The 25,068-nt window shown below is 39.3% G+C and overlaps 1 protein-coding gene and 1 long non-coding RNA gene across 2 annotated transcripts; one reads left to right on the forward strand and one right to left on the reverse strand.

Moving 5' to 3' along the window:
• Positions 1-1,587: 1,587 nt before the first annotated feature.
• ivns1abpa (influenza virus NS1A binding protein a) lies at positions 1,588-15,777 on the reverse strand. Its single transcript, XM_066692244.1, has 15 exons — positions 15,598-15,777; positions 9,094-9,355; positions 8,783-8,915; positions 8,069-8,238; positions 7,738-7,813; positions 7,251-7,424; positions 6,915-7,040; positions 5,011-5,118; positions 4,404-4,530; positions 3,981-4,205; positions 3,712-3,833; positions 3,488-3,614; positions 3,254-3,385; positions 2,919-3,092; positions 1,588-2,781 (listed from the first exon to the last, which is right to left on the reverse strand). Exons 3-15 carry the CDS (start codon positions 8,891-8,893, stop codon positions 2,525-2,527), a joined length of 1,929 nt encoding a protein of 642 aa, XP_066548341.1. The 5' UTR covers positions 8,894-8,915; positions 9,094-9,355; positions 15,598-15,777; the 3' UTR covers positions 1,588-2,524.
• A 973-nt stretch (positions 15,778-16,750) lies between these two features.
• LOC136714570 (uncharacterized) lies at positions 16,751-24,263 on the forward strand. Its single transcript, XR_010805034.1, has 3 exons — positions 16,751-16,821; positions 21,513-21,608; positions 22,916-24,263. It is a non-coding gene; the product is annotated as an uncharacterized LOC136714570 (long non-coding RNA).
• Positions 24,264-25,068: the final 805 nt, after the last annotated feature.

The raw sequence follows: 25,068 nt of genomic DNA on the forward strand, positions 1-25,068 counted from the left end.
AATACATCAGTACACATTTTTTTAACATATTTATGCCTTAGCAGCTTTAGTAATGATACTATTATGCAGAATGTCACGATTAATGAATGTCTCATCACTATTATAAATAGAATGATCTAATAGAGCAGGACACGAGGAAGCGTTGTGCCTCTTCACAAAACGATTGTGTGCGGCCATGTGAGAGCCGAGGCAAGTCACAAGAGAAGGAAGCGAAGATTACAGGATTGGCGACGAAGGCAGGGGGAGATTACAGGGAATGAAGAGCAACGTTTAAAGCAGGAAATGGGCGGAGGGCGGCCAGCAGGTGAAGGGGACTGGCGTTTCGACACTAATCCCTCCTGTCTGGGACTCGGGGGTCAAGGTGAGTTCGACTATGCTAGCAATGAGCACTGGCTTTAAAGGCGTGACACGGCAACGTTCGTGCAGCTGGAGTGAAGTGAAAGCAGCTGATGCACCAACTCGGGAACGCCAAGTGCTCTCGGGTCTTTGGAGAATGCTGGGGTTACCATGCAAGCTGTAATTATTACTGCATTACATAAACACAAATGTACTATTTTAATAGTTCTGCTAGTATGAAGGCCCCACCCTATTCCCTCCCAAATGTTGTTCTTGTGACTCAACTAATTCAGGGATTTGTATGCACCCTTCACACAAATAGTACCTTTTATGGTTTGAGCAGTAAGCTTCCCTCTCATCTTTCTAGTGGTCTTCGAGCGCAGGGATCTTTAAGCACGGATCCTGGCCTCACGAGTCATGACGACGTATCTTCAGGATAACAGTGGACTCCAGGTAATAAAAGCGGCGGGGGCATGGCCGAATGCCAGTTAAAGCTTAACTTAGTTAAGACTTCTTTATCTAGGTCTAGTGTTTGGTACCCATTAGCCTACATACAGTTCTCTGAACTGACCATCTGCAATTCACAAGATCATGGATAACTCTTGTGAATGAAGGGTTGCAGTTCGTGCTAATGTGCTGCTAATCTGGGAGTTTACAAATAGAAAGGTAGTCTGGTCTGCTGTGGAAGTGCCAGTTCTGTATTCTAGAGCTGTCGTGATTTCTGGCTAAAAGTTCCTTCTTGGCATGAAATTACTTTAATCCTTTCCCAATTAGAAGACGCAAATAAAAGCCCCCCCCCCTCCCCCCAAGGAAAACTATTCAGGTTTCTATAATGAGGAGTTTAAATACTCCCTTCCTTATTGGTATTTAATTATCCATCAGAACTCCCAAATGTATGGCCAGACTATATTAAAAATCCAAGCATCTGAAAATTGCACTGTGAATGGTAGTGCAAAAAACAAAAAAGTGTATGTGGGGGGGCAAACCCACACACTGGGCTACTGAATGGAAGTCTAAACATTTCTGAACAGTCTGAAGGTATGGCTGAATATCTCAAGTACATCAAATTTCAGTTGCAGGTAAAAGCAGTTTATGGTGGGACTTAAATTACACATCATACAGTCTGGTCAGTTACATCACAGCAATTAGACTTTAAAATACAGCAATTTAATTCCAATTAAAGTCCCAAAAAAGGTATCCAGATAAATGCTACATTTAAAATTCAGTAAATACAAAGACAAATGCAATGTCTTGTGGGTTGAAATGGTTTATTAGTTAAGAAATATTAGCTCATCAGATTGTAACAAAAGATCTAGAATTTCACATCCTCCAATTCCTTCTAAAAAAACTAAATCTTGAAATACTGAACACAAACATACTTTAAACATTCAGAAATGCCATTTCAAATCAAAAGAATAAATCTGTAAAATTGCAGTACCAAAGTGGTCTTTGCAGAGGCAGAAGCAAGAGCTCTGAAGCATGGTTGTGTAAGTGTTTGGGTGATGAAACCACCTCCCTCTGGCACAGTTTCATTTAATGCTTCAAACAAAAAACAAAAAGTCTTGTATCTGCCATTTTACAGGTTGGTAAATTGCTCAGCAGTGTATAAAAATATAAAAAAGGCCATCAAAAGATACCATTGTTTTGATAAGTAACTCTGCTTTCATTTAAATGACACAAAACAGCCATATTTGCATGTAATCTTTCTTTGAATAAGGCTTTGAAATGCAGATCTTCCCCATTAGCTAAAACTAAAGCACAACATATGTAATTTGGAAATAGTCCTTTACATGTACTTGCCCAAAACTCAGTCATTTCTTTGTTCTAAATAGGACTATCCCACACTAGCCATCATTGTGCCAAACCATAAGATGGGGAAAGTGATGTCTCAACTGTTTGCTCTACTCTGGGGGGGGGGGGAAAAGAAGTTATGCACTTAAACCGTGGTCATTCTTAATAGAACAAAATAACAAAAATAAAATATATACAGCACAAAATAGTGTATGCAATATGCAAAGGCTTTATGTTGCGGTCAGCAACCGAGTAGAATGCCCCCTCCCCGCCCACCCTCCCCATAAACCCGTCTTCACTGAAGAATCCCCCCCGTCCACACCAGCTCACATGTAAAACTTCACTAAACACAATTACGTCACTAAGCCTGTTAGTTTGAGAAAGGTGCTGCACACATTCAGTTTACAGTGAAGGCTTCTACACAGGGATTCCACTCGTTGGTTTCAGGATTGTACATCTCGATGGTGTTCAGGAACTCGTTGCCATCAAAGCCGCCCACGGCACAGATGAACTCCCCCAGCACCGCCGCGCCTGCGTTGCTCCGAGCCGAGGTCATGCTTCCCAGCATCTTCCACTCGTTCTTTGTGGGATCGTACATCTCCACACACCTCAGGGCGTGAGAGCCATCAAACCCGCCCACCACAAACAACTTCCCTAACGATTTCAAAGAACAATTACACAAGTTAAAAAATAAAAATTGGCTGCACGTTTAATCGTTCTACCTAAATTCCCAAATTCTTTTGCACCCATTACTCTGAAGGTGGCAAATTGAGAACACAGGCAGCACTCACCCTCATACACAGCCACTGCCGCCCCACGCCGAGCCACATTCATGGGAGCGATCAGAGTCCAGGTGTTGTTCTCGGGGTTGTAGCGCTCCACCGTGTTCAGGCAGTTCCAGGACTCTGCCCCTCCGATGACATACATGTAGTTGTTCAGCTCACAGACTGCAGCCTGGTGTCTCCCTGCACACATGAATACAGTATCAGAGACTGCACAACTAGACTAAAAAAACATCACTGGTTTATGGAATGTTCTTGGTCTTCATTTATGTTCCAAACCCCAAATCTAAGCTCCCGAAGCACCCTTTGTACGCAGCATATCTATCGAGTGTTAAGTGACTTACGGATGTTGAGAGGCGCGCAGTTTGTCCAGGTCTTTGTAACAGGGTCAAAAGCATCGCAGTTCTTCAAGCCTTTCTGCCCACACGGATCTGATCCACCCACAACATACAGCTGGTTATTTAAGGAGCAAACGCCTAGAAAGCAAATGGGAGAATATTGAAACAATACTGGTCATGTACGAGCACCATCAAAAACAGGCTCCAACTCCACACTGGCAAGAGATGCATGTTACTTGCCTGCATTACAGCGGTTTGTCCTCAACTCTGGCACTTGAGTCCACTCGTTCACCTCTGGATTGTACGTTTCTCCACAGCTGAGCTCATCAGAGTGTCCGTTCGAACCTCCCATCACATACAGTTTACCCTGGACAGAGAGGAAAACAAAGATTACATTTGGTATGTGCCGGCCTGTGTGGGAGAAAAACTCTGCCTGAGGCCCCTGCAGGTTGTGAGGCACTTACCATTAACACAGCCATCTGAAAGCGTGCTCTTGGTGTTCTCATCGGAGCGATGAAGGTCCAACAGTCCTTCTTAGGATTGTAGCACTCCACTGTCCGCAAGCACTCCTCTCTGTTGTAACCTCCTATAGACGGGGATTAAAACACATTAGAGACTGGCAGCACTACAGTATACACACCAAGATTACAATAATTCAGCAATACTACAAGGAAACTACTATATCAATCATTTGACGTCCATCTCCACAGATAAGACCTCCCATGGCGCTCACCTGCTGCGATGAGCGTGCCGTTGAGCTCTGCGGTGCCCAGGCCCGAGCGAGCGTAGCGCATGGGCGACAGACTCTTCTCCTCCGGCTCCTCGGGCTGTACCTCAAAGCTCATGCTCTTCAGCATGCAGGGGGTGCTGGTCGGGGAGCTCTGGGGGCTGTTGCGGCCGTGGAGAAAGATCACGCAGAGCACTCCGTTCAGCACAGCCAGGCACAGGTAGATGTTGTCTAGACGGAAACAAGGAAAGATGTTCAAGATAAAACTATTTAACACTTAAAACCAAAAAGTTAAGATTAACAGTTTAACTTTGATTAGGATTAACCAGTGATGGTATCCATAATTGGTTTACTGTTGGACAAAACCTTTTAGCTCCAAAAAACAGGCCAAAACACTTTAATGAAGGTTGACAGCTTTGGTTTACTTACTGGTTGTCTTCTCAGAAGCTATGTATTTCCACTCATGCTTGCAAAGCTGATTCACAGACCCAGGAGACAGACTTCCAGAGGAGCTGTTGCTCATCTGCCTGTGGTCGTTCTCACGAAGGGGCTTCTTCTGCAAAACCAAAGGGCAGCTACAAAACCTAGCCAGAGACAGCGCCCTACTCCACTAGCACTACAGCACACGCCTCGCTCCATGAACCGCAGAGGCACGGCTACCCTCAGACCTCACACTGCACAGTACGTCTTTTAGAGCACACCTCAGATCTGGAAAAGCACGCATGAAACTCGTGTCCTTAAAAGTAAAGGAAAATTACCTTCCGGTTTCATATTGTTTTACACCCCCGCTTTAAAAATGTCAGCCCTCTTTAAAATTAAACCACACATTTTACTTTGAAGGTTTAAAATCAATTTCCCAATAGTCAGATAAAATGCCAGGAAACAGAACAAAGCATCTGCCTTTGGTTAGCTCGAACATCAATTTGTAAACCTTTTTTAATTATGGGAAACTGTTCTCCAATGTGCCGAGCAGTAGAATTCAGGTGTGCTGTAAAAGGCTACTCGAACCTCCACCCATACTGTGTGGGTTCTGTACCTGAACAAACTGGATGTGGTCATCATCAGTGCCAAACACCTCAGTCTGTCCCTCAAGCAGATTCCCATCAAGCAGTTTGTGATCAGCTGAGTAGTACAGCGTTTGAACCTGCAAAACAGGAACAGAAGACCCATGTGGCTGTCTCCTTCACAACAAAACCCCCGGGCAACACAGAGCCCAGTCCGGGAGGCGCGATGCTGGAGGAAGAGGGCTTTACACATTAAAAAAGGAAGTAAAACCTCAAGGGGGGGGAAATGTCCACCGCAATCATAAAGAATGACCTTCAAGTCGATGCAAAAAGTAATCCATGTTGTTCCAGCATCTCGGCAGACTTTAATGAATGGTGTTGATGGCTGGAAAGGAGGGATTGTATCAAAGCAGCTTCAGATAGCATCATCTAATGCACTGCATTGATAGCAAGGTTAAAATGCACTCAGATTCCAATGTGTTTAATGACTTTTGCCATTAAGCATGTTGGACAGTTTGTCTGGTGCTGGTGAGTGGGCATCACGGAGGGAAAAATAAGTTACCGAGTAAAAAACAAAAAACTCGCTAATCATTTTCAAGTTGGTAACCATGCCATTTCGACCTGCCGTTCACTCCAATCAAGTCTGGTTCACCTTTAACTATATTAAGCATAAGGGTTTGCCTGCATTCATAAAATTTAACTAGAATAAGATCCCATTGTGTTCATGCTTTACTGCCTGATGAAGGACATGTTGTACAATATGATCTACAGGTGAGCGCAGTAAGTGCCGTCAAATATAATTGCCTAAAATGTACTCCGATGGTGAACGCTAGTACTTGCGGCTTCAGTTAGGAGAACCCAAAGACATGCAGTCATTGAACAACAAAAAAAAGCATGGTGCCAGAAAAACAAACCCATAAAAATCAAAAAAACACAGTAGTTCTCACATACAGCATTTAAAAGTTAAACAGGAGAAGGAGCGCACCGCTTAAAATTTTCACACTGCCAAGTCTGCAGTTGAGTTTTAAGATTGAAGGATTGACTACAGTAATTACTGTAGTTACAATTGGTTTTCATTAGTCACTAAATGTATTTATATGTATCTATCAGCCTCCTGTATCGATCCACTGCTGGATGAAGGCCTCACCAAGAGGTTTCCATATACATGTATATATATATATAAATCTGATTATGGTATTAAAATCTACCAAAAAGATGATCCATGAAATATGAGGTGATGTTTGTCACTAGTTTAACCGTGTTAAATGAGCAGCAGACTTGGTAGGTGACAAACTTCTTCCAACAGCAATAGCTTGGGTTATACTGTTGGAAGACGTAAATGTGATTAGTTTCATCGTTTTTGTCGTTTTTTTGTTTCCGGTCAACAGATGGGAGGGCAGCGTTGTTTTGGCTGTGGGCAGGACTGAAGCTGCTTCTTTATGACTCATTACCCTGGAGAATTCGCTCTTGTTTTCTTCTGTCTTGCAAATCCTGCAGTGGTTTGGTTAATAAACCTAAGGAAAGATAAATCAATGGGGAGGAACAGCCATTAGAATTTTTTTTACCTACTTTTCAGATTACAACCTGTGAAGGAAGAAGCATCAGTAGTGAATAAAGATCCTTGCCATTTTGGTTTTAACTTCTCTAATTTTGCAAAGGAAAAGTTGAAAATTGAAGCACTGAGCAAGGAAGCAATTGGAGGGAAACAAAGAAAAAAAAAATAAAATCACAGACTGAACAGGTTCTTTCTGCTCACCTGGATAACCCCTCAGATTTTCAGTTTAGGGGCACCTACTGCGAATTTTACATTCTTTAGGGCCAAGGCTTTAAAAAAGAAAAAACAAACCGAAACCAAAAACAGTGCCAAACAAGGAATCAACCCTTTGACTTCACAATGTTTACGAGAGAGACGGCCCAGAATGCCTGGCATACTGACCTCCGCCATTAGCGACTCCAGCTGCTCCCCGTTCTCCCACATGCTGCGCTGCACCCAGTTGATCACCTTGGCATACAGTTTACCGTTGCTCGGCAGAGAGATGTTGTCTTCTAGCATTACCTCTAACTGCCAAAGAAATTAAGGTAGGTTTTAATAAATGAAATAGCAGGCAAATAAGGGGGGGGGTTGATAAAACTGAACATGAATTAAAGCTTCAGTTATAAAAATACGTAACTTTATTAGGTTTATGACAAAAAAACAGCTCTAATTGTTTGATCTGTAATGGAGAGAGAACCAAAGTTGTGGGTTTAGAAAGATCAAACACAGAACCAGCACCTTAAGACGGGGCAGTTTGAGAAAGTCCTCCTGCTCAGAGATCTCCAGCAGATGCTCCTGGATGTACCCATCGATTTTACTCAAGAGGCGTCCGTCTCCCATGGAGCTTGCGAAGTTTCGGTAGGAAATGGAGCTCTGGCAGTCCATCTTGGACAACAAGTAGTCGCCGCATATCTACACAAGAGAAATTAAGACACAATTAGCTACTTAAGTTGCTTACACTGTAAAGATGCTGTAAAAAGGGTCTATAAAGGTTTGTCAATATTGAGTGATGTGCCTCAAGTTAAACCATTACAACATCCACCCATTCAACAACTAAATATAAATCACTATTTCATTAAGTATATGGTTTTGGCAGTTCTCTTTAGTATAAGCTTCTAAATATGAAACTGAAATATAACCTAAAGTGAAAGAGAAAAGGCGTGTTTTAAGCCAAGCAGGAGTGTACACCTGCAAATTGTAGCTCAAATCCAAGGAAGGGAAATACCTGTTTTACTCGTTCCATCTTGAGTTTCTTCGCTGCAGAATACACATCCTGAACCAACTCTTTATCTGCTTTCAACCTGGAATAGAACAGTCTTTTCAACCCCAATCATAAATTTACAGTTCAATTTCACATCAAAGGGCTTTATAGTTAAATAACTCACTAACAGTCACACCATGTCACAATAAGATTCTACATTGGCTGTGCCTTCAGATCCAAAATAATTACAAAATAGTTTTGTGTGTTCTTTCAAATATATATATATATATATATATAAAGAGATTCCTTGCAGACTAAACCAAGTACAGAAGTGGAGTTAAAACTGGAGCCTTACTGAGCGGTGTAGGCATAGTTCAGCAGAATTTCAACAGCTTCTGGATGCAGATCCTCAAACTTCACATGGGAGACACCGTGCAGTTCTGTGTCACTGTTAAAGATCTCAAACAGGTAGGGGCTGCAGCAAGCCAGGACAGCTCGGTGTGCCATGAGCTCATGCCCACAGACCTGCAAGGATTTCAAAGATAGCAAGTCAGCACTGTCGCTCACTACATGCCTTAATGATTTATGGAGCCTGAAGCATCAGTAGGCAGGCTGTCAATAAAACCACACATTGTAACATTCCAGAAAAAATGTTTTAAGTAGCCCATCTTCAAGTGATTCACACTATGTTATAGACCAGATGAACTGCAGTTGCTGAGGAAAGTTCCACGAAGGGTCAAACGTAATACTATAAACCAGTTAATATAAACACAGCTTTGTTCTTTTTTTGGCAAAACATTCGACAAATTCCAATGATCGTGGCTTTTGGGGATGTACTTTTGCAAAAGCTTGTAGGCCGAGTTAACTCTAAAAGATGCAAATTCTTGCATCATTAAAGCCGAAGTCTTTCCAGTCATGATAATCCTCTTATACAAGGTCTTGAGCATATACAGAAATTCAAAACCTACTAGGCAAAAGGCTTTTGGCGACTATTTCAGGTCAGGACTTATTTCAGGTCTCAGTTCTGGAGTTTAAGGACATTCACTAATGGATGAAAAATGAAACTCACCTGAAGTCTGACATCACAGAACTGCCCACTCTTGCGCAGAGCATTCATTTTGGCCACTGTCGAATCAAGGAAGCTTTCATCTTCAAAAATCAAATATCCGTTTGGAATCATTTTGTATGAATTTGTATCTTACCTGCGGGACAGAAATGCATAAGGTTAGAATCCATTCTTTTAATACTTTTGCCTAGAAACCTATTAAATAAGTTAGCGGTCATACAATAAAACACCATGTTCGGTTAATCATTAACAAGTTACCCAGAAGTGGTTACAGCAAGCTATCCAACTCCCCAATGAATAATGCAATAGCTTACCGAATCGAGAATGACGTAACTTGACAATTGGTGACAAGCGAGGGGAATTCAATCAAGGCACTGGCAACTTAAACCAAGATTAATCCCGAGTCTTCGTTTGCAGAGAAGCGTGTCAGAGGAAATGCCAGCCGACAAGCAGTATTAAACCAGGCAGCAGCAGTGGCCAGTACAAACTATCAGGCTTGATGTGACTGTAATCAAGTCCTTAAGATCCCCGTGGCTATAGAAACGATGTTCTTCTGTGATGATACTGCATTATAATCTGTGAAAACAAAACAAAATGTATAAATTAGAGGGCAATGAGACAAGCAAAACACTTTGTAAAACATGCAATTAAATGTGGAACTGTTCCTGTCATTCATTTATTTATTTATAAAAGAGAATATAAACAAAGAGCAATTAGGAAAGCGAGTCTTCATCCCCCCAGTACTAGTTGAGAGCAGGTTTTTCTAACATTTGTGCTTCTCCGACACCCCATGCTATCACACCTTCAGTGGTGTGAACTTTGCATTTGCCCTGTTGCAAAGCCCCAGCTTAAGTTAATGAGATGGAGCTCTCCTTCCGAGTGGCAGCCATTTGCACGCCTTACCCACCAGCAGCCTCCCTCTCAGCCTGAGCCTGAAGAGAGCTTCATTCTGTACAGTGAGGCAAGAGTCTTCCAGAACGTTCTATGACCTTCAAGGCATGTAAATTGAGAAGTGTACCCCACCCTATGGTTTTCCTCAGGCATGATCCTACACCCTGTTCCACATTTTCTTGAGCTTTGGCACTTGCAGTGGTGAAGCTCAAGAAAATGTGGAAGTGCCCGACTTCGCCAGGAGAGCCTGCTCCAAAGTGTTTAATCATACCAGTTTTGACAGCAGTATGTCTCACCAAGAGTGACTCCAGCCATTTAATGTTATCGTTCATGCATTCAATTCTGGACTCGCATTTAAGTTCATAGCTACATTTGATCTAATTTTACTTGGCTTTCACTTGGAATTTGGGGGAAAGGGAAACTTTAAAAATGGTTTACTGTAATAAAGCCATTCATGTAATAGTAACCGTACCAATTTCCCCTCCATACAGCTCAATCAGGCTAGAGATTGTGCCATCTTGTGTATCACGATTCAGATTCATTAGTCCTCAAATACAAATCTCTGTGCGCTGTAAAGAGGTTCTCCTGAACTTAATTTCAGAACGGTAAAATAAGTCACATTCAAAAAGTTAAAGGCCTCGTATGAAAAGGGACTTGTGTGGTTCTTGGCTTCTTGCGCTCAACAATGCTTAAAAAGCAGACGCCATCACAGCTGCAAATTTATAGATACTTACTGCCCTCATAACTTTCCACATTGTCAGGAAATGCATTACTTAGTAACAGCTGCTAAATATTTATCCATCTCAATGGGGCTACTATTTTAAATGCTACTGGGTAGCCATACTGTTAGTCTTATCAATTATGGTCTCTGAAAAAGTAGCAGAGGTCAAGTATACCCTCACTGTTACCTCAAGTAAAGTTTGCATGATGACTTGCTGCTGATAGAACAGAAATTTGTTTGCGAGTTCAGCTGGCACATCCTCTCCTGTAGACTTGTCTCTGCAGATAGTCAAACAGACATGCTACCCAGGCTCTATGCCAAGTCATTAGACCAGAAAACCAGTTTGAGGAATAAAATAAACACACACACACACACACCACTGAACCAGTGACCCGCTAATTACTTGCATGACCAATAAAAGGCAGAAAAAATAGGGCTTAAAGTATGAATGATTCAACAGAGGTTAATACCCCGAAGAACATCTGAACAAATGTGTAAATGATCCTGCAATAATAGTTAAGCCATCCAGCATAGTGGATATTTTCCCCACATTGTTTTAAATCATTTGTCATTTCAAATTGAACAAATGTTAAAACATTTGTATTAAAAATGCACAGAAAGGCAAAGAATGCACAAAATGGTGTTCAAACTTCCATTAGGATCTCCTGGATTTAAGGATCTAGAATTGTTCCTCCACCCATTCTGTGCTGCTTAAAGACTGCCAGTGTTACGATGTTGTGGAGGAGGGAAGTGGGAGAAAGCTGGCACTGTACAGATGTGTACTGGTTTGCCGATTTCCACAGGTTATGCAATGGCTGGCAAGAATCTCCATGAAGATTATAATTTAGACCAAGGAAACAGATGTTTGCTTTTACTTCACTGTGTTTCAACAGTGACTGACTCCCCTCCCCTTATGCAATCCTAGCCTTGTTTGAAATAAAACAGTCCATACAAATACAGCATTCAAATTAAGCTGTGTGGTTAAAAAGGAAGATGTTTTAGGACATGGAATATTTGCTACTTAGCCTAGCAAATGAGTCTTACTTTACAGAGTCAACACATCGATCCCTGCCTCGTCTCGATTGATTTTTAAACAAAAGGACTCAAGGGCCCTTTGAGCTTGACAAGCACTGAAGTGCCAATCTTGTGAACGTTGTTTCACACATCAAATACAGGATATAGAAATGTTTTAACCATCTCCAATCTAAATGCTAACTCGAGCACAATTAGCAGATGCCACACACACACACGATTAAAACCTGTGCCTATGGAACATGTATTTTATTGCTTATGCTATTTGTTTTAGACTTTATAATTGCAGTTTAGAAATCAGTTAACACTATAGGCTAATTAATATATATATATATATATATATATATATATATATATATAAAAAAATATTCAGCCTCATCTCACTGGACTGGTTTCTCAGCAGGAATGGCAGCTGCCTTCAAAAGAAATGCAATAACCTCCCTGTGGCCAAATGCTGTGCCTGGACTTACACAGAATGTTCTGGTAAAGAAAGGGAAAAGTTTACGGGTGGTTATTCACTACCAATTACAAATGGTTTTCAGTGGCTTAAAACAGCTTTCCAATGATTGAAAAGCTTAGTGAAACATATCAATTGAAAAACCTGTATTCTCCCAAAAGGGAAAAAAAAAATCCTGCAATAAAATGGTGGAATTTTCAAAATGAAATATGTAAATCTGAATATGCAATACAGATTAGTGGCATTTTCAGAATTCATTTGATTCCACTTAATCTATAAAACCCCACCAAAACATCAGCATCATGGTGAAATAAATGCATTGTTGAGAAGGGGGGGGGTTTGAAAGATCATGAATTGTCAATATGAACAAGATAATACTAACAACAAGCAGACACTACTACTGTGAAGCTTTCAGGTACGGAAAGCACTTCAGCTTCCTTGTGCAGTACTGTGCCAGGTGTGAAAGTTAGTTTTTAGATTATTTTTTCTGCATTATTACATATAGAAAAACAAAAACCTTCATTGTCCAATAGGGGAATTGTGAAAGGAACAGTACTGATGACATACATGAAATTGCTCCGTTAAACCAATTTCAGTTCTGTGAAGCTTTTCCATACACACATTGCGCTGGACCTGCTCAGCTTCCCCACCAGACTTTGATGCATCTTAAATAATCTACATTCAAATTAAAATGAAACAATGCAACTTTGAAAATATGCCATATTTAAGGAAGAAAAGAAAACTCACAGAGGAACTTAAAATAAACACCTCTTCCGGTCCCACGACCAGTTTCTCAAGTCAGCCACTTCCTTAACTAGGCAAAGCAACACATTATACACTACATTTTAGATAAGCTAGATATTAGCTTATTTTAAACTGCTAACCTCCTGTTAATATTCTAAAATTGTAGCACTCATAGCTCATTGCAATATGCGATAGAGGTACCAAAATATATGCAAACTACAAACAAAAGCATGGCCATATTGCAGTGAACTCACAAACAGGAAACAAAGAACATTCTTCAGACATGCTAGATTCTGTGTATGCTTTCTACGTGACAGAAGCCTCATTATGTTGTTCTGTACCTATCTGATTAAACACTTTGGTAGCGTTCCAGATTTCCTCTTTCAGGAAAAGTATGTTTAAGGTACATAAAGTGATGACATAAGTATTTCCTTTTGGCAATGGTGGTTTCATTCATGTATAAATTATAGAAAACTGGAAGTCCTTTCTAATAAAACCCAAACAGGCCTATAAACAAGTGATCAACAGTAATATGGAGTATGCACTAACAGCAAGGCATTCAATGTATAATCTAGTCATAAAAATATTCAGAAGAAAACATTTGCTAAAACAATACACACACACACATACATACCCACCCACCCTCAGGCTGTAATAAACAGTTTGAGTATTTGAAACTACAGGCATCTTATTCTGAATCAGATACTGACTATTGATCACTGACCACTGGAGGTGTACATACAAGCTATTACTTGGGATAGGGGGCAATATAATCAATCTAGGGGGAAACCATTGACTTAGTCAATTTGTAAATGTCCAAAGCTCCATTACCAAATGACAACAAAATATTAAGTCTGAATTATACAATAGATCCATCTGATTACTAGACACTCATTGAACATTTAATTTCAGAGCTGGATTTTTATAATCCTGTTGCTTGCCAACCTATAGATCCAACTACAGATCTCTGCCTACAACATGAAGAATTGAGAGATTACATTAAAAAGAGGATCAAAATAATAAGAAACATATTGCAAGAGACCAGTTGTAGGAAATCTCTGAACTCCTATAAATGCAATTAATTCGTATTAACAAGAGATATTCGGTTGAACTATTTCCACCAGCTATCAATCTCCATAGCGAGGCATCTTATTTCTGTCTACACAGTCAAAGGTCAAGAGCTAGAACTGCACTATAATAAAGCCCAAGAGGATCAAACTGAATTCTAGCAACAGTGACAAATCGGTGACTGTTCATTGACTTCACATTTTACAACCTACCAATCATTTTCTAGACTATCAAAAACGGCACCATAAAACAGTAAAGCCTAGGGTGGGATTTCAAATAAATGAATACAAGTAACAAATTGTGCAGCCTGGAAGAATTATACATTAACTCACGTACACCATTTTATAATCAGTACAAATGATCACGTTTTAAATAAAAGGTTAATAGCCATATCAGTTTAAAATGGTTTGTTTCTACTTCTGAAACATACGTCTTGTGTGTGTATATAATCAAGATGACCGGTTATAGGTAGTATTAAAATCAAGTGAGATGTGCAGTTCCGGCTTCGCAACAGGACGTAACGCAAATCCCCGTGACGTCAATCCCGCTTACGTCACGCTTCATCCTCGTGCTAAGTTACAATCCCCCGGTCTCTCTCTCTCTCTCTCTCTCTCTCTCTCTCTCTCTCTCTCTTCATTAGCCTCCCAATCAGTGTCTCCTATTCGCTGGCAGGGCTGTACATCTCTGTTCAATCGCCACTTTAGTTGGCTGCCTTAATGAATTCGAGGATGAGGTTGCATCGGTGCCAATAAACTTGCAGAACACAACCCACGTTTTTGCCACCCCCACCGCGGAGGGAGGGATAGAGAGAGGGAAAAGTGGGTCAGGCGTGTGGTAGATTTTATTGAAGATCCTTTTCTTTTCCGGGGGGGGGGAAATCTAACGTGCACTGAATAACATATTAGCAGAAGAGCTTTTTAACGCCTTAATACAGCTTTAGTGTTTGGATTAGGGGTTGCATTACTCCAACGTAACACACACACATCGTCGTCCAAATCAATCGTAATACCGCGCATAGACACAGCCCAGAAGCCATGGCCAGTCAAATCAATGTTCAATTTATAACCACACCAAACCTCTGGCTTGCAATAGATCTACTAATGCAAGTTAAATATAACCTTAGCCACAAGAAAGAAAGAAAAAACCGTTAGTTTTAATGCAATCGTCTCTTTTTCAGCACAATTATTTAATAAACTGTAAAATGACATATACAAAAATCCCGCATTTGTTTTTTTTTTTATACCTGAGGATGTGTATTATGTGGTTAAAATAAAAAAAACTCCATATCCATGCAATGAATTGAAAGACAATACTGAAACACGTTTAAGCTTTATATTACAATCGAAACAGAGACTCAAAACAGGATATTAGATGGTTTACACACAAAACATTACCCACGTCCCCTGAAATGCTACGGAAGGGCTGATCAAAGACTAAAACAATGCAGGGCCAGATCCTGACCCCTTTTACAGGTCACCTTACTGAGCGCTGAAGACTGAGGAAGCATGCTCAGTCCGGCCTATGGAGTTAGATTAAGGCATTACAAAAATCAGGCTTAAAAAAAATTAAGAGACGTCCCACGTCTACCGTACCTGATCCACTGGGTACTATCCCAGCTGTGCCACTGCGACCGGTCCGACCCGCGAATAACTACTAAAAATACACGCCTGCATACATATTGAAAATTAATGTCCGGGGTCCACTCACGCAGCAGGTTTAAATCTGGCATTTGTTCTTAAAATGAATGATTCAGACCACAATACAGTTCATTCAAGGAAATAATAAGAATAAAACAAAATCGACAGTTCTGCACCATCCCAATTTAGCTGACCAGCAGCAACACGTCACTCTTCCGAATTGCCGTTGCTTTCAGGCGTCCGCACACGCGCGTAAGTGTATCCTTACCTGTTTTTTGGGGCAGCAGACGATGGTAGACATATTTAATGTGAATTCAGAGGTGTCGGATAGCGGGTATGCAGGCTTGCGAGGCGGATGGGACGTGGAGGGCTGTGGGCTCGACGCGTCTTGCTGTCGACACGAAGCGGCTGCTCTCGACTGCTGGCGGGGCTGCTCCGGCGCGCTCTTAACAAAGCCGCGGAACCGCCGCTCGGCCGGTGACGTCAGGGGGCCGACTGAACTGCCCGCGGAGTGACGGCGAGGCGGGGCCGGCGGCTCTAAGCGGGTTAGTGCTGCTGCGAAGCGCCGGGGTCACTCGGCTTTTCTCCAGCTGGTAATTTCCACTTTCCATCAGGGGCTGGACTTGGTTTTGCACCGTAAAATGTCGGTTTAATACGGTTTAATACCTTACATTGTAAATGAACATGGTAGGGTGTGTGAGGTCAAATTGGATGATGAAAACAAACCTCTGCGTTTTTCTAATATAATAAGGCTGGTTCACTGATTCATTCTTTAAACACCAAACAAAGGCTCTGCCAATGTGTGGTTTTATTTCAAAATGAAGACGTATCTTGAACTAATCTATGACTACGCTGAAGTGACCCCATGGCTAACATGTTTGTGAAGTATGAACATAGCCCTTTGACACTAGGCTGCTAAAGAACAGTTGCAATGATATCCTTTGTGGCCAATGCTACAGTATTGTGTAAGTCCCTGTATGGAAATATATACATTTTCTCAAACAAGCTTGTCAGTTTTGCATATGATACAACATTGGGATGGTAATTGAGACTCCAAAAGCATTGAGCAGACGATGCTAATTGCAATTATATGTGCATATGAATTAAAGATGCATATTGTAGGATTGGAGCTCTGAATGCTAGGATTCATTATTAGGTGTACTGTTCAGCTTCTGCATATCAGTGTATTTTAGTGTGTACAATCTAAAAACAAATATTCTCATTCAGAGACACTATATATTAAATCTAATTGTCTTTCTTAGTTTATTATTATTATTAGTAGTAGTATGAACTGTATATTCAGTATGTAACTGTTTATTTATTGTTTTGCTTTTCTTTCTGGAGAAATGAAATGGGGAATATAATTTGCACTGAGTGAAGATTAAAACCAAAAGTGGCCTACAGCTATCTTTCCTTTTTCGGACAGCCTAGGTCACTGGAGACAGTCCCAGTTGACGTTAACTTCTTGGGGGATCTTAACCTCGAAGGATAGGTAAGGATTAAATCTGAGCAGTGTAAACAGTAATAGGATTAATGGATCAAATTGCAACTACAGTCACACGAGTTTCGTAAGAGCATTGTTAACTATTTTTAATGAGCACCCTGTATAATTAAGTGGCAGTATTATTGTGATAGCCACGGCAACAGACAGACACTGTTCAGTCCCCTGGCAGAGTCATGTTAATAGCCAAGCAACTACTGTCAACAAACGTGGATACAATTACATTCTTTACTGTTGTAATCAGGTATGGATCCTGGGTTTGGATGGGGACAAGGGATTGGTTCGGGTCCATCATTGAATTCAGTATTGACAGAATTTTATCATATGCAGGTCCAGCAGTCACAAGTTCCTTGGTTTTAGGAGTTGAATCATTTATGAGAGGTTTGATTATTTGGTTTTTGTTTTGTGTTTCTGTCTCCTTATTTTGCTACTGGCATGTTTTATTTATCCTGACTATTAAACCATTTCCATGCACACACACACACACACATATAATTTACATGAATAAAATAAAAACGGAGCAACCAGAGTAAATTTTGCTTTTCACTATGTTTCCAAATGTTACTTATATTTCTTTATATAAACGGCACAGTTTCAGCAAATTTTTAATCACAAGGCACCAAGATTTGAATATGCTAATACAACAAGAGGAGACTTTTGTAAAATGACATGGACCCACACAGATGCTGAATTGGCATTTACCTGTTTTGCATGTATTCGCTCTGATTTGTTTGAATCATTTATTTTCTTGAACCTTTCTGGAGTCCATTGAGAAAAAATAAAAACATATGGCTGACACCATAAGATTTATGAACAGTTTTAAATCCAGCCTCCTTTTAAAGTCATGAAAGATAAAAGTGTATAAGATTGAGGACATGATAACATTTAAACCTTAAGAACATGCTCAAAATAGTGCACACATTTAATCGGAACATACAATTCAAGCAGAAGAGCGTGTAGTGAATAGCTGACTTTTTTTAATGAAAAAAAAACAACATTGTCCCAAAGTTACCTGGAAAGTTACACCATATGCAAATTTAAATAATATGTATTATGTTTGTCTGCCCTCTCTTGTTTCAAAAGACAAAAATAAATAGTGTCAAAATGCATTTTGTCTCCAAGAAGACCAGAATAAACCCATACACATGGCACTAGTCACTGTTTAATGTACAGGCATACATGTTTTGATGTGCTTCAGTTTGTAACAGCAGAATGTAGATCATTGTTGAGCTAAACAGTAGTGCTATATCTATACTATTATATCACCAATCATACAGCTTCTCTGTTAAAGGAAAATATTGATTTTGTATCTTTGGATTTTGATTTACAGACTTATTTCACATCAATGAAAAACATGCTAATATAAAGTAAAGTGTAGTATTGTTGTAGCATGATACAAACATGGTAGAAATCTGGGAGAAGCTTGGTAAAATCAATGTAAAAAACAGTTAAAATATGTTAAAAACATGGTAAAAAAATGTAAACTCATGGTAAGGTAGAGTCTACCATGGTCAAAAACATGGTAAAATTTGATAACGTGTAGTGTAGTGTAGTATGGTAAAAATGTGCTAAAGTATAGTATACACACAAACAGATACACACACCATATGAGCCAAAGACTGCACTCTTGTCCCCTATGACACATCCCCTGTCCCCTTCGAACATTGTTTTGGAGCCCCGGCATGGTGCTGAATTTAATCCCAATCATGCATTCATTTGAAATTGCTTCCAATTCAAATGCTGGTTCATAGCTCTTTAGAAACTAGAGACCCAGAGCTTTCAATTGCCATATTGCATAGCTGTCTGTATATCATTGTATTTTAAAATGAACACATTTGCGATCATTAATTTTGTATCGTTGCAGTTTAATGTCAACAGGTTGTGGTTACTATGGACTCTTGGCAGAGGTAGAGAATTCACAGTGCACCACACGGCATGGTACTGTGTATAGGCGACCACAGTACATCACTCTACACTTTGCTGTGTTTTTCCCACAGTGCAGAACACTACATTTTACTACACACAAACCCCAAACCATAATTTCACATGAAATAATAATAAGAGAAGAAGAAGAAGCAGCTTTAGGAGTGTTATTGTTATTATTATTTGTATTGTTATTAGTAGTAGTAGTAGCAGTGATATTAGTAAATAATAGGCTAATGATAACTTGAACACAAAAGTTTAAAAAAAATAAGATAAGCATATTTATAGAGAATGGACAAAGGTATGTACGCTGATGAGACACAAACAAGTTATTATTAGTAGTAGTCACATACACTCACCTAAAGGTTTATTAGGAACACCTGTTCAATTTCCCATTAATGCAATTATCTAACCAACCAATCACATGGCAGTTGCTTCAATGCATTTAGGGGTGTGGTCCTGGTCAAAACAATCTCCTGAACTCCAAACTGAATGTCTGAATGGGAAAAAAAGGTGATTTAAGCAATTTTGAGCGTGGCATGGTTGTTGGTGCCAGACGGGCCGTTCTGAGTATTTCACAATCTGCTCAGTTACTGGGATTTTCACGCACAACCATTTCTAGGGTTTACAAAGAATGGTGTGAAAAGGGAAAAACATCCAGTATGCGGCAGTCCTGTGGGCGAAAATGCCTTGTTGATGCTAGAGGTCAGAGGAGAATGGGCCGACTGATTCAAGCTGATAGAAGAGCAACTTTGACTGAAATAACCACTCGTTACAACCGAGGTATGCAGCAAAGCATTTGTGAAGCCACAACACGTACAACCTTGAGGCAGATGGGCTACAACAGCAGAAGACCCCACCGGGTACCACTCATCTCCACTACAAATAGGAAAAAGAGGCACAAGCTCACCAAAATTGGACAGTTGAAGACTGGAAAAATGTTGCCTGGTCTGATGAGTCTCGATTTCTGTTGAGACATTCAGATGGTAGAGTCAGAATTTGGCGTAAACAGAATGAGAACATGGATCCATCATGCCTTGTTACCACTGTGCAGGCTGGTGGTGGTGGTGTAATGGTGTGGGGGATGTTTTCTTGGCACACTTTAGGCCCCTTAGTGCCAATTGGGCATCGTTTAAATGCCACGGCCTACCTGAGCATTGTTTCTGACCATGTCCATCCCTTTATGACCACCATGTACCCATCCTCTGATGGCTACTTCCAGCAGGATAATGCACCATGTCACAAAGGTCGAATCATTTTAAATTGGTTTCTTGAACATGACAATGAGTTCACTGTACTAAACTGGCCCCCACAGTCACCAGATCTCAACCCAATAGAGCATCTTTGGGATGTGGTGGAACGGGAGCTTCGTGCCCTGGATGTGCATCCCACAAATCTCCATCAACTGCAAGATGCTATCCTATCAATATGGGCCAACATTTCTAAAGAATGCTTTCAGCACCTTGTTGAATCAATGCCACGTAGAATTAAGGCAGTTCTGAAGGCGAAAGGGGGTCAAACACAGTATTAGTATGGTGTTCCTAATAATCCTTTAGGTGAGTGTAAGTATTAGTATTAATATTATAATGGGGAGTAAAATCAGATGCACAACAAAATAGGAAATCACAGTGTAGCATAATAATGCAGAGACAGACCTAGAATATTTGACTATTATTTGAAAGGAATGGCATCTGTTCGGATTGGTATAAATCCTTACTGCTGATTGGCTATCGAGCGTACGCTTCAGGGCCCTTGAGCAGGGCCCTTACACACAGCCTTGTTAAAAGCTTTCTGTAAGAATGTATTGTGTTTGTAAATTGAGGATCCTAGGCAGTATTTAGATCAAGAGAGATTAGCTGAAGTAAACAGGTTCTTCCTGTTTGCACGTATTAGCCAGTTTCAACATTACTGTCCGTTGCAGTATAGGCTACACATTTATATTTCCACTCTTATAATTTAACTGATTAATGTGATAGTCAGGTATTATTAAAACCCATAGAAGTTCTATTAATAATTGTAATTTTACTGTGAAATTAACTATCGAGATATGTAAAAAAAAAAAAAAAAAAAAAATCCCTGCCAGTATCTCTAATAGCTCTTAAATGCAAAGCTGTCTGACTCTTAAACACCATTAAAGAGTATGCAACATGTCATCCCTATAATTTTGTCAGGTGTGGTACCACGTGACTAATTCTTACATTTGTAGCTGCACAATGCTAAATAATCTCAGTATCAAAAGTCGGACAGTCCCAAAGCAGTAACTTTCAGCACTTATTGCAGGAATGCATTCAAGTGTCACAGATGTGTTCTGACTATAACAGTATAAATATTTCAGATATACAGCCGTGTCTTTTTGGCAGCAGTGGTGCAGCTCTGGGAATTGTGCCGCACTTGCTGGGGCTAAAACTGCAGCAAATGTTAACCCTTGTCTGTGTGTGTTTGCATGCATGTGCAGATACGCAAATGAAAGCTAAAGCCAAAAGAATCCTGAAAAAGATCTTAAGTGTCCACTTAAACAAGTAATAGTATTAAACAAAATTATGGATTATATTAAGAAGGGGTAAGAAATATGTATCATGTATTATTATAATAGTTCATTAATTGGATTGGGGACATGATATTGTTGGTCATGACTGTTCTTGTTTTGCTTATATTATAAAACATTAAGAATGCAGTTTATTAGTGTATGCAAATGAAACATAATGGCTTATGTAATATTTTAGAAGGTTACTTTAGTTGTAAACTTTGCTTTTCTATAGGTGACTGTTCTGAAGGTTTTACCCTGTATAATCAATCGAAATCTCTTATGCTAAGAGTTTCCCCGCTCAGTATCTTTGTTCTCGGCCCGGAATCAGGTAAGAATGAATTACTTTCTCTTATTTTGCTAAAATCTTAACGTCAAAAACTTGTGAAACTGGCAGCTATAGGCTATACTTAGAGGACATTCAATGGATTAGAAAGGAGGAATTACTTTCACTTCAAAACAGTCTTAAAGCACAAAACTATTTCTTATTACATTTTTACGACCTAACTTATAATATCTCTCTCTCCATCCCTCTCTATCCCTGTACCTATTATCCCCCCCCTGACACACACACACACACACACACAGATTTATTTTTTGTCATGATCAGAACAAAATAATAATGACTCTCAATTATGTGTTAATTTTTTTCTGTGTGATTTTAAATAATAGCTTTTCTAACTTCACAAAAACACATATTTGTTAAGGCAGAATATGGACACATTTTCTGGGGAATATCCTGAGTGACAGCCAAGTGATTTAATGCAGCATGTGTCAACAGACAACTCAACAGACAAACATTGCACATACAGTTGTGATAAGCCCTGGACATATCTACATCTGTTTCAATAGTCCATTGTAATTATAATAGTTGGTTTGTGGACACATTCATGTGGAATGAGAAAATAAATTCTAATCACTGCTACAGACTGATTGCACATGGAAGCCAACCAAAATTAGTCTGCTGTTAGGTTTCGTTTTCTAACTGAGGTTAAAGTACTATAAATAGACAAAAATACGAAGTAGATACCAAATAGAGGTAAAATTGTGCCTGCCCTGGAACATTCTCTGCCGAATTCTCAACTGATGTGCTTTATTTCGAAACCTATTTCTTCCCTTCAGTGACTGATGGGTGGGAATTATGATTTACCTAAGCAGGAAACACGTACTATAGGTGTTTTTGAAGTTGGGGTGATGCACTCGACCGGCCAGATTGCAACACACTGCCTTTGGAGTCAGTACAACTCAGTCGACTCTTTGTTTGTTCTTCGATGACTAGATGTTGTCGAGATGGCAGATTGAGCATTCCTGATGTGCGCATAATAAGAAAATGATACCGGACTATTTTCAGCATTTTCTGTTGGAAAAGTATGCACTTCAATGTCAGAAGTCACTGGAAACTTTCATTTAAGTTATTTTTAGTATTATTATTTTTTGTTTTCTATCCAAGAGAAACTCTGTGAACTTCTAGGAACTAAAAATATGTTATAAATCTAAGATATTGCATATATGTCTTTCTTGTGACAATATTAGCTATTATTATATTTAACTAATATGTTATATTGCTGTCTAGGTCACCACATGAAATTATACTTTGATTATCTTTCTCAGTTTTCCTTTTTCCTTTTTCCTTTTCAGTTTTCCTTTCTTCCATCCCATCTTTGTCCAGCAGGCACCGATGGTTTTGTACTTCAAAAATCACTTATACTCCAAGGCCTCCCCTGACATCAGCTATGGCTGCCATCTGCATGAGTCTGTAATCTTATAGTCATAGCCCAGAGGCATTATCTTGCTTACACTAAGATGCACGTGAAAAATATCCAAACCACTTCACCAAATTATGGGTAGATTAAAAGGGTTCAATTTTTCTGGGAAAGAAGAACAAATATGCTTTCATTTCCTTTTTACACATTTAAATATAATTCTCAGGCTTCACCAATGTGTACACATTATGCATAATGGTACATTTGTTTAACATTTTACATGAATAGTGTGGTACTCTTGAGCTGAGCAGTATAAGCAAATATAAATAAAGCTTAATTTATAATGTGTTTGTTTGAGCAAAGCAATTCCTAAGAACTAACCTTAGCTTTTGAACCATGTTAAAATTTGAAACAGAGTAGAAACTTATTAGAAATAATTAGGGAATAAACACACAATGTTCATTATATTATTTATTTATTTATTTATTCGGTCTTCACCAATAATAAAATGGATGACCTGAACAGTTAGTTTCCTAACTGCATTATTTCAGTCTCACATGATTTGGCAACCTCACAAGAATCTCTTTGTACTGTGAATTGCTTTTTTGAGCGACATGGAAAGAACTAGTGGCATTCTGCATCTACTCTCATAGCTTTATTGCAACGCAGAACTCACATTACATAAATACTTTAGAATATGTTGTTTTTTTAAGTATTTTTTTACATTGAGATTATTATTGTGCTTGATTTAATTTGTGTTCCTTTTTCAGTAAATTATTTGCTAAAGGTCTTTTGCTATACCTCGCTAATTAACCTAATTCCTAAATAGGCTTAAGTGGGTGGGTGAGCACCGTAAAGTAGCACTGCATTAATGCTAGACAAGTAAAGGACTTTGTGATTTTGTGTCACAGCAAAAGAGTCCAAAATCTAGAATGATGTCTTGCAGTTGATTATTATAAAAGGAAGTCTAAGCAACGAAAAATAACCAAAATGTGAAATACATTTAAAAAAGAAATCACTGACTAAAAAAACTTAAATTTGATGTGTGTCACTGTAGCTCCACCAAGGTCAGTATATTAAAAGCCATTAGTGTGAAATCATGTTGAAGTCAGGAAGCACCTGTGCTGTGTTTGATTGATATTTTTTTCTGTGCATTGTTATGTAGATTATGACCTTGGCCCTGTCCTTATAAACGCCTCAATATATCACAGGTCACCTGTTTTTTGACCTGGAAATAGCAATTAAAAAACACATTCCGTTCTCAGTAAGGTATCTTGTGGAGATTAAAGTCCTTGTATTGCTTCATTAAATCTTCACACTATCCTTTAAAGCATGGTTTGACTTTTATTTAATTGAAATGTATTAATTAAAAGTATGAATTATTTTTAGGATGTCCTCCCTGAAATATTTCACTTTTGATATTGGAAAGAATACATTTTGTCATTTAACTTAGGATAATATACATATGATAACAGGATGCATTATGTACTGATAGTTGTGTACATTTAAAAAGCATAATGAATTGTCTTGAAAATGTATTATGTGTAATCCTGCATTATCACACTAAATTAATCTTTATCATGTCAATACTGATAAATGCAAATTAACCACAGTCACACACTTAATATTTTCATGCCTAAATGGGTGTTTATGATGGCTTTCCAAAAGTGTGCATGTTTACTTCAGTCAGACCCTTTAAAACAAAGTTATTAATTCCTTTCTCTTAAGTATCCTTTAGTAATCGTTAACACGTGCCTTTGGTTCAAATACTTTTTCACGTTTCAAAATGGGTCAAATGAACAGATAAACAAAGAGATTCCAGATCACATATTCTCTGCGACATATCCTTTATTGCATAACCACTTAGAGGCCACATCTGGAAATTAGCTGTTGCAAAAGAAAGTGTCTAAAGCGAGCAATGACAGTGGTAAAGACACGAATTCTGGGGGAATGTTGATACTATGACTCAGATCTAACTGAAGGAAGTGGAAAAAATACGTTTTCACTGCGATATCCACACGAAGACACAATCAGTGGTTGAATGATAATTACATATTTGTTCTAATTATTTTTGATAAATCAAATTAA

The sequence above is a fragment of the Amia ocellicauda genome, chromosome 19 (assembly GCF_036373705.1).
Source record: "Amia ocellicauda isolate fAmiCal2 chromosome 19, fAmiCal2.hap1, whole genome shotgun sequence".
Classification (NCBI taxonomy): domain Eukaryota; kingdom Metazoa; phylum Chordata; class Actinopteri; order Amiiformes; family Amiidae; genus Amia; species Amia ocellicauda.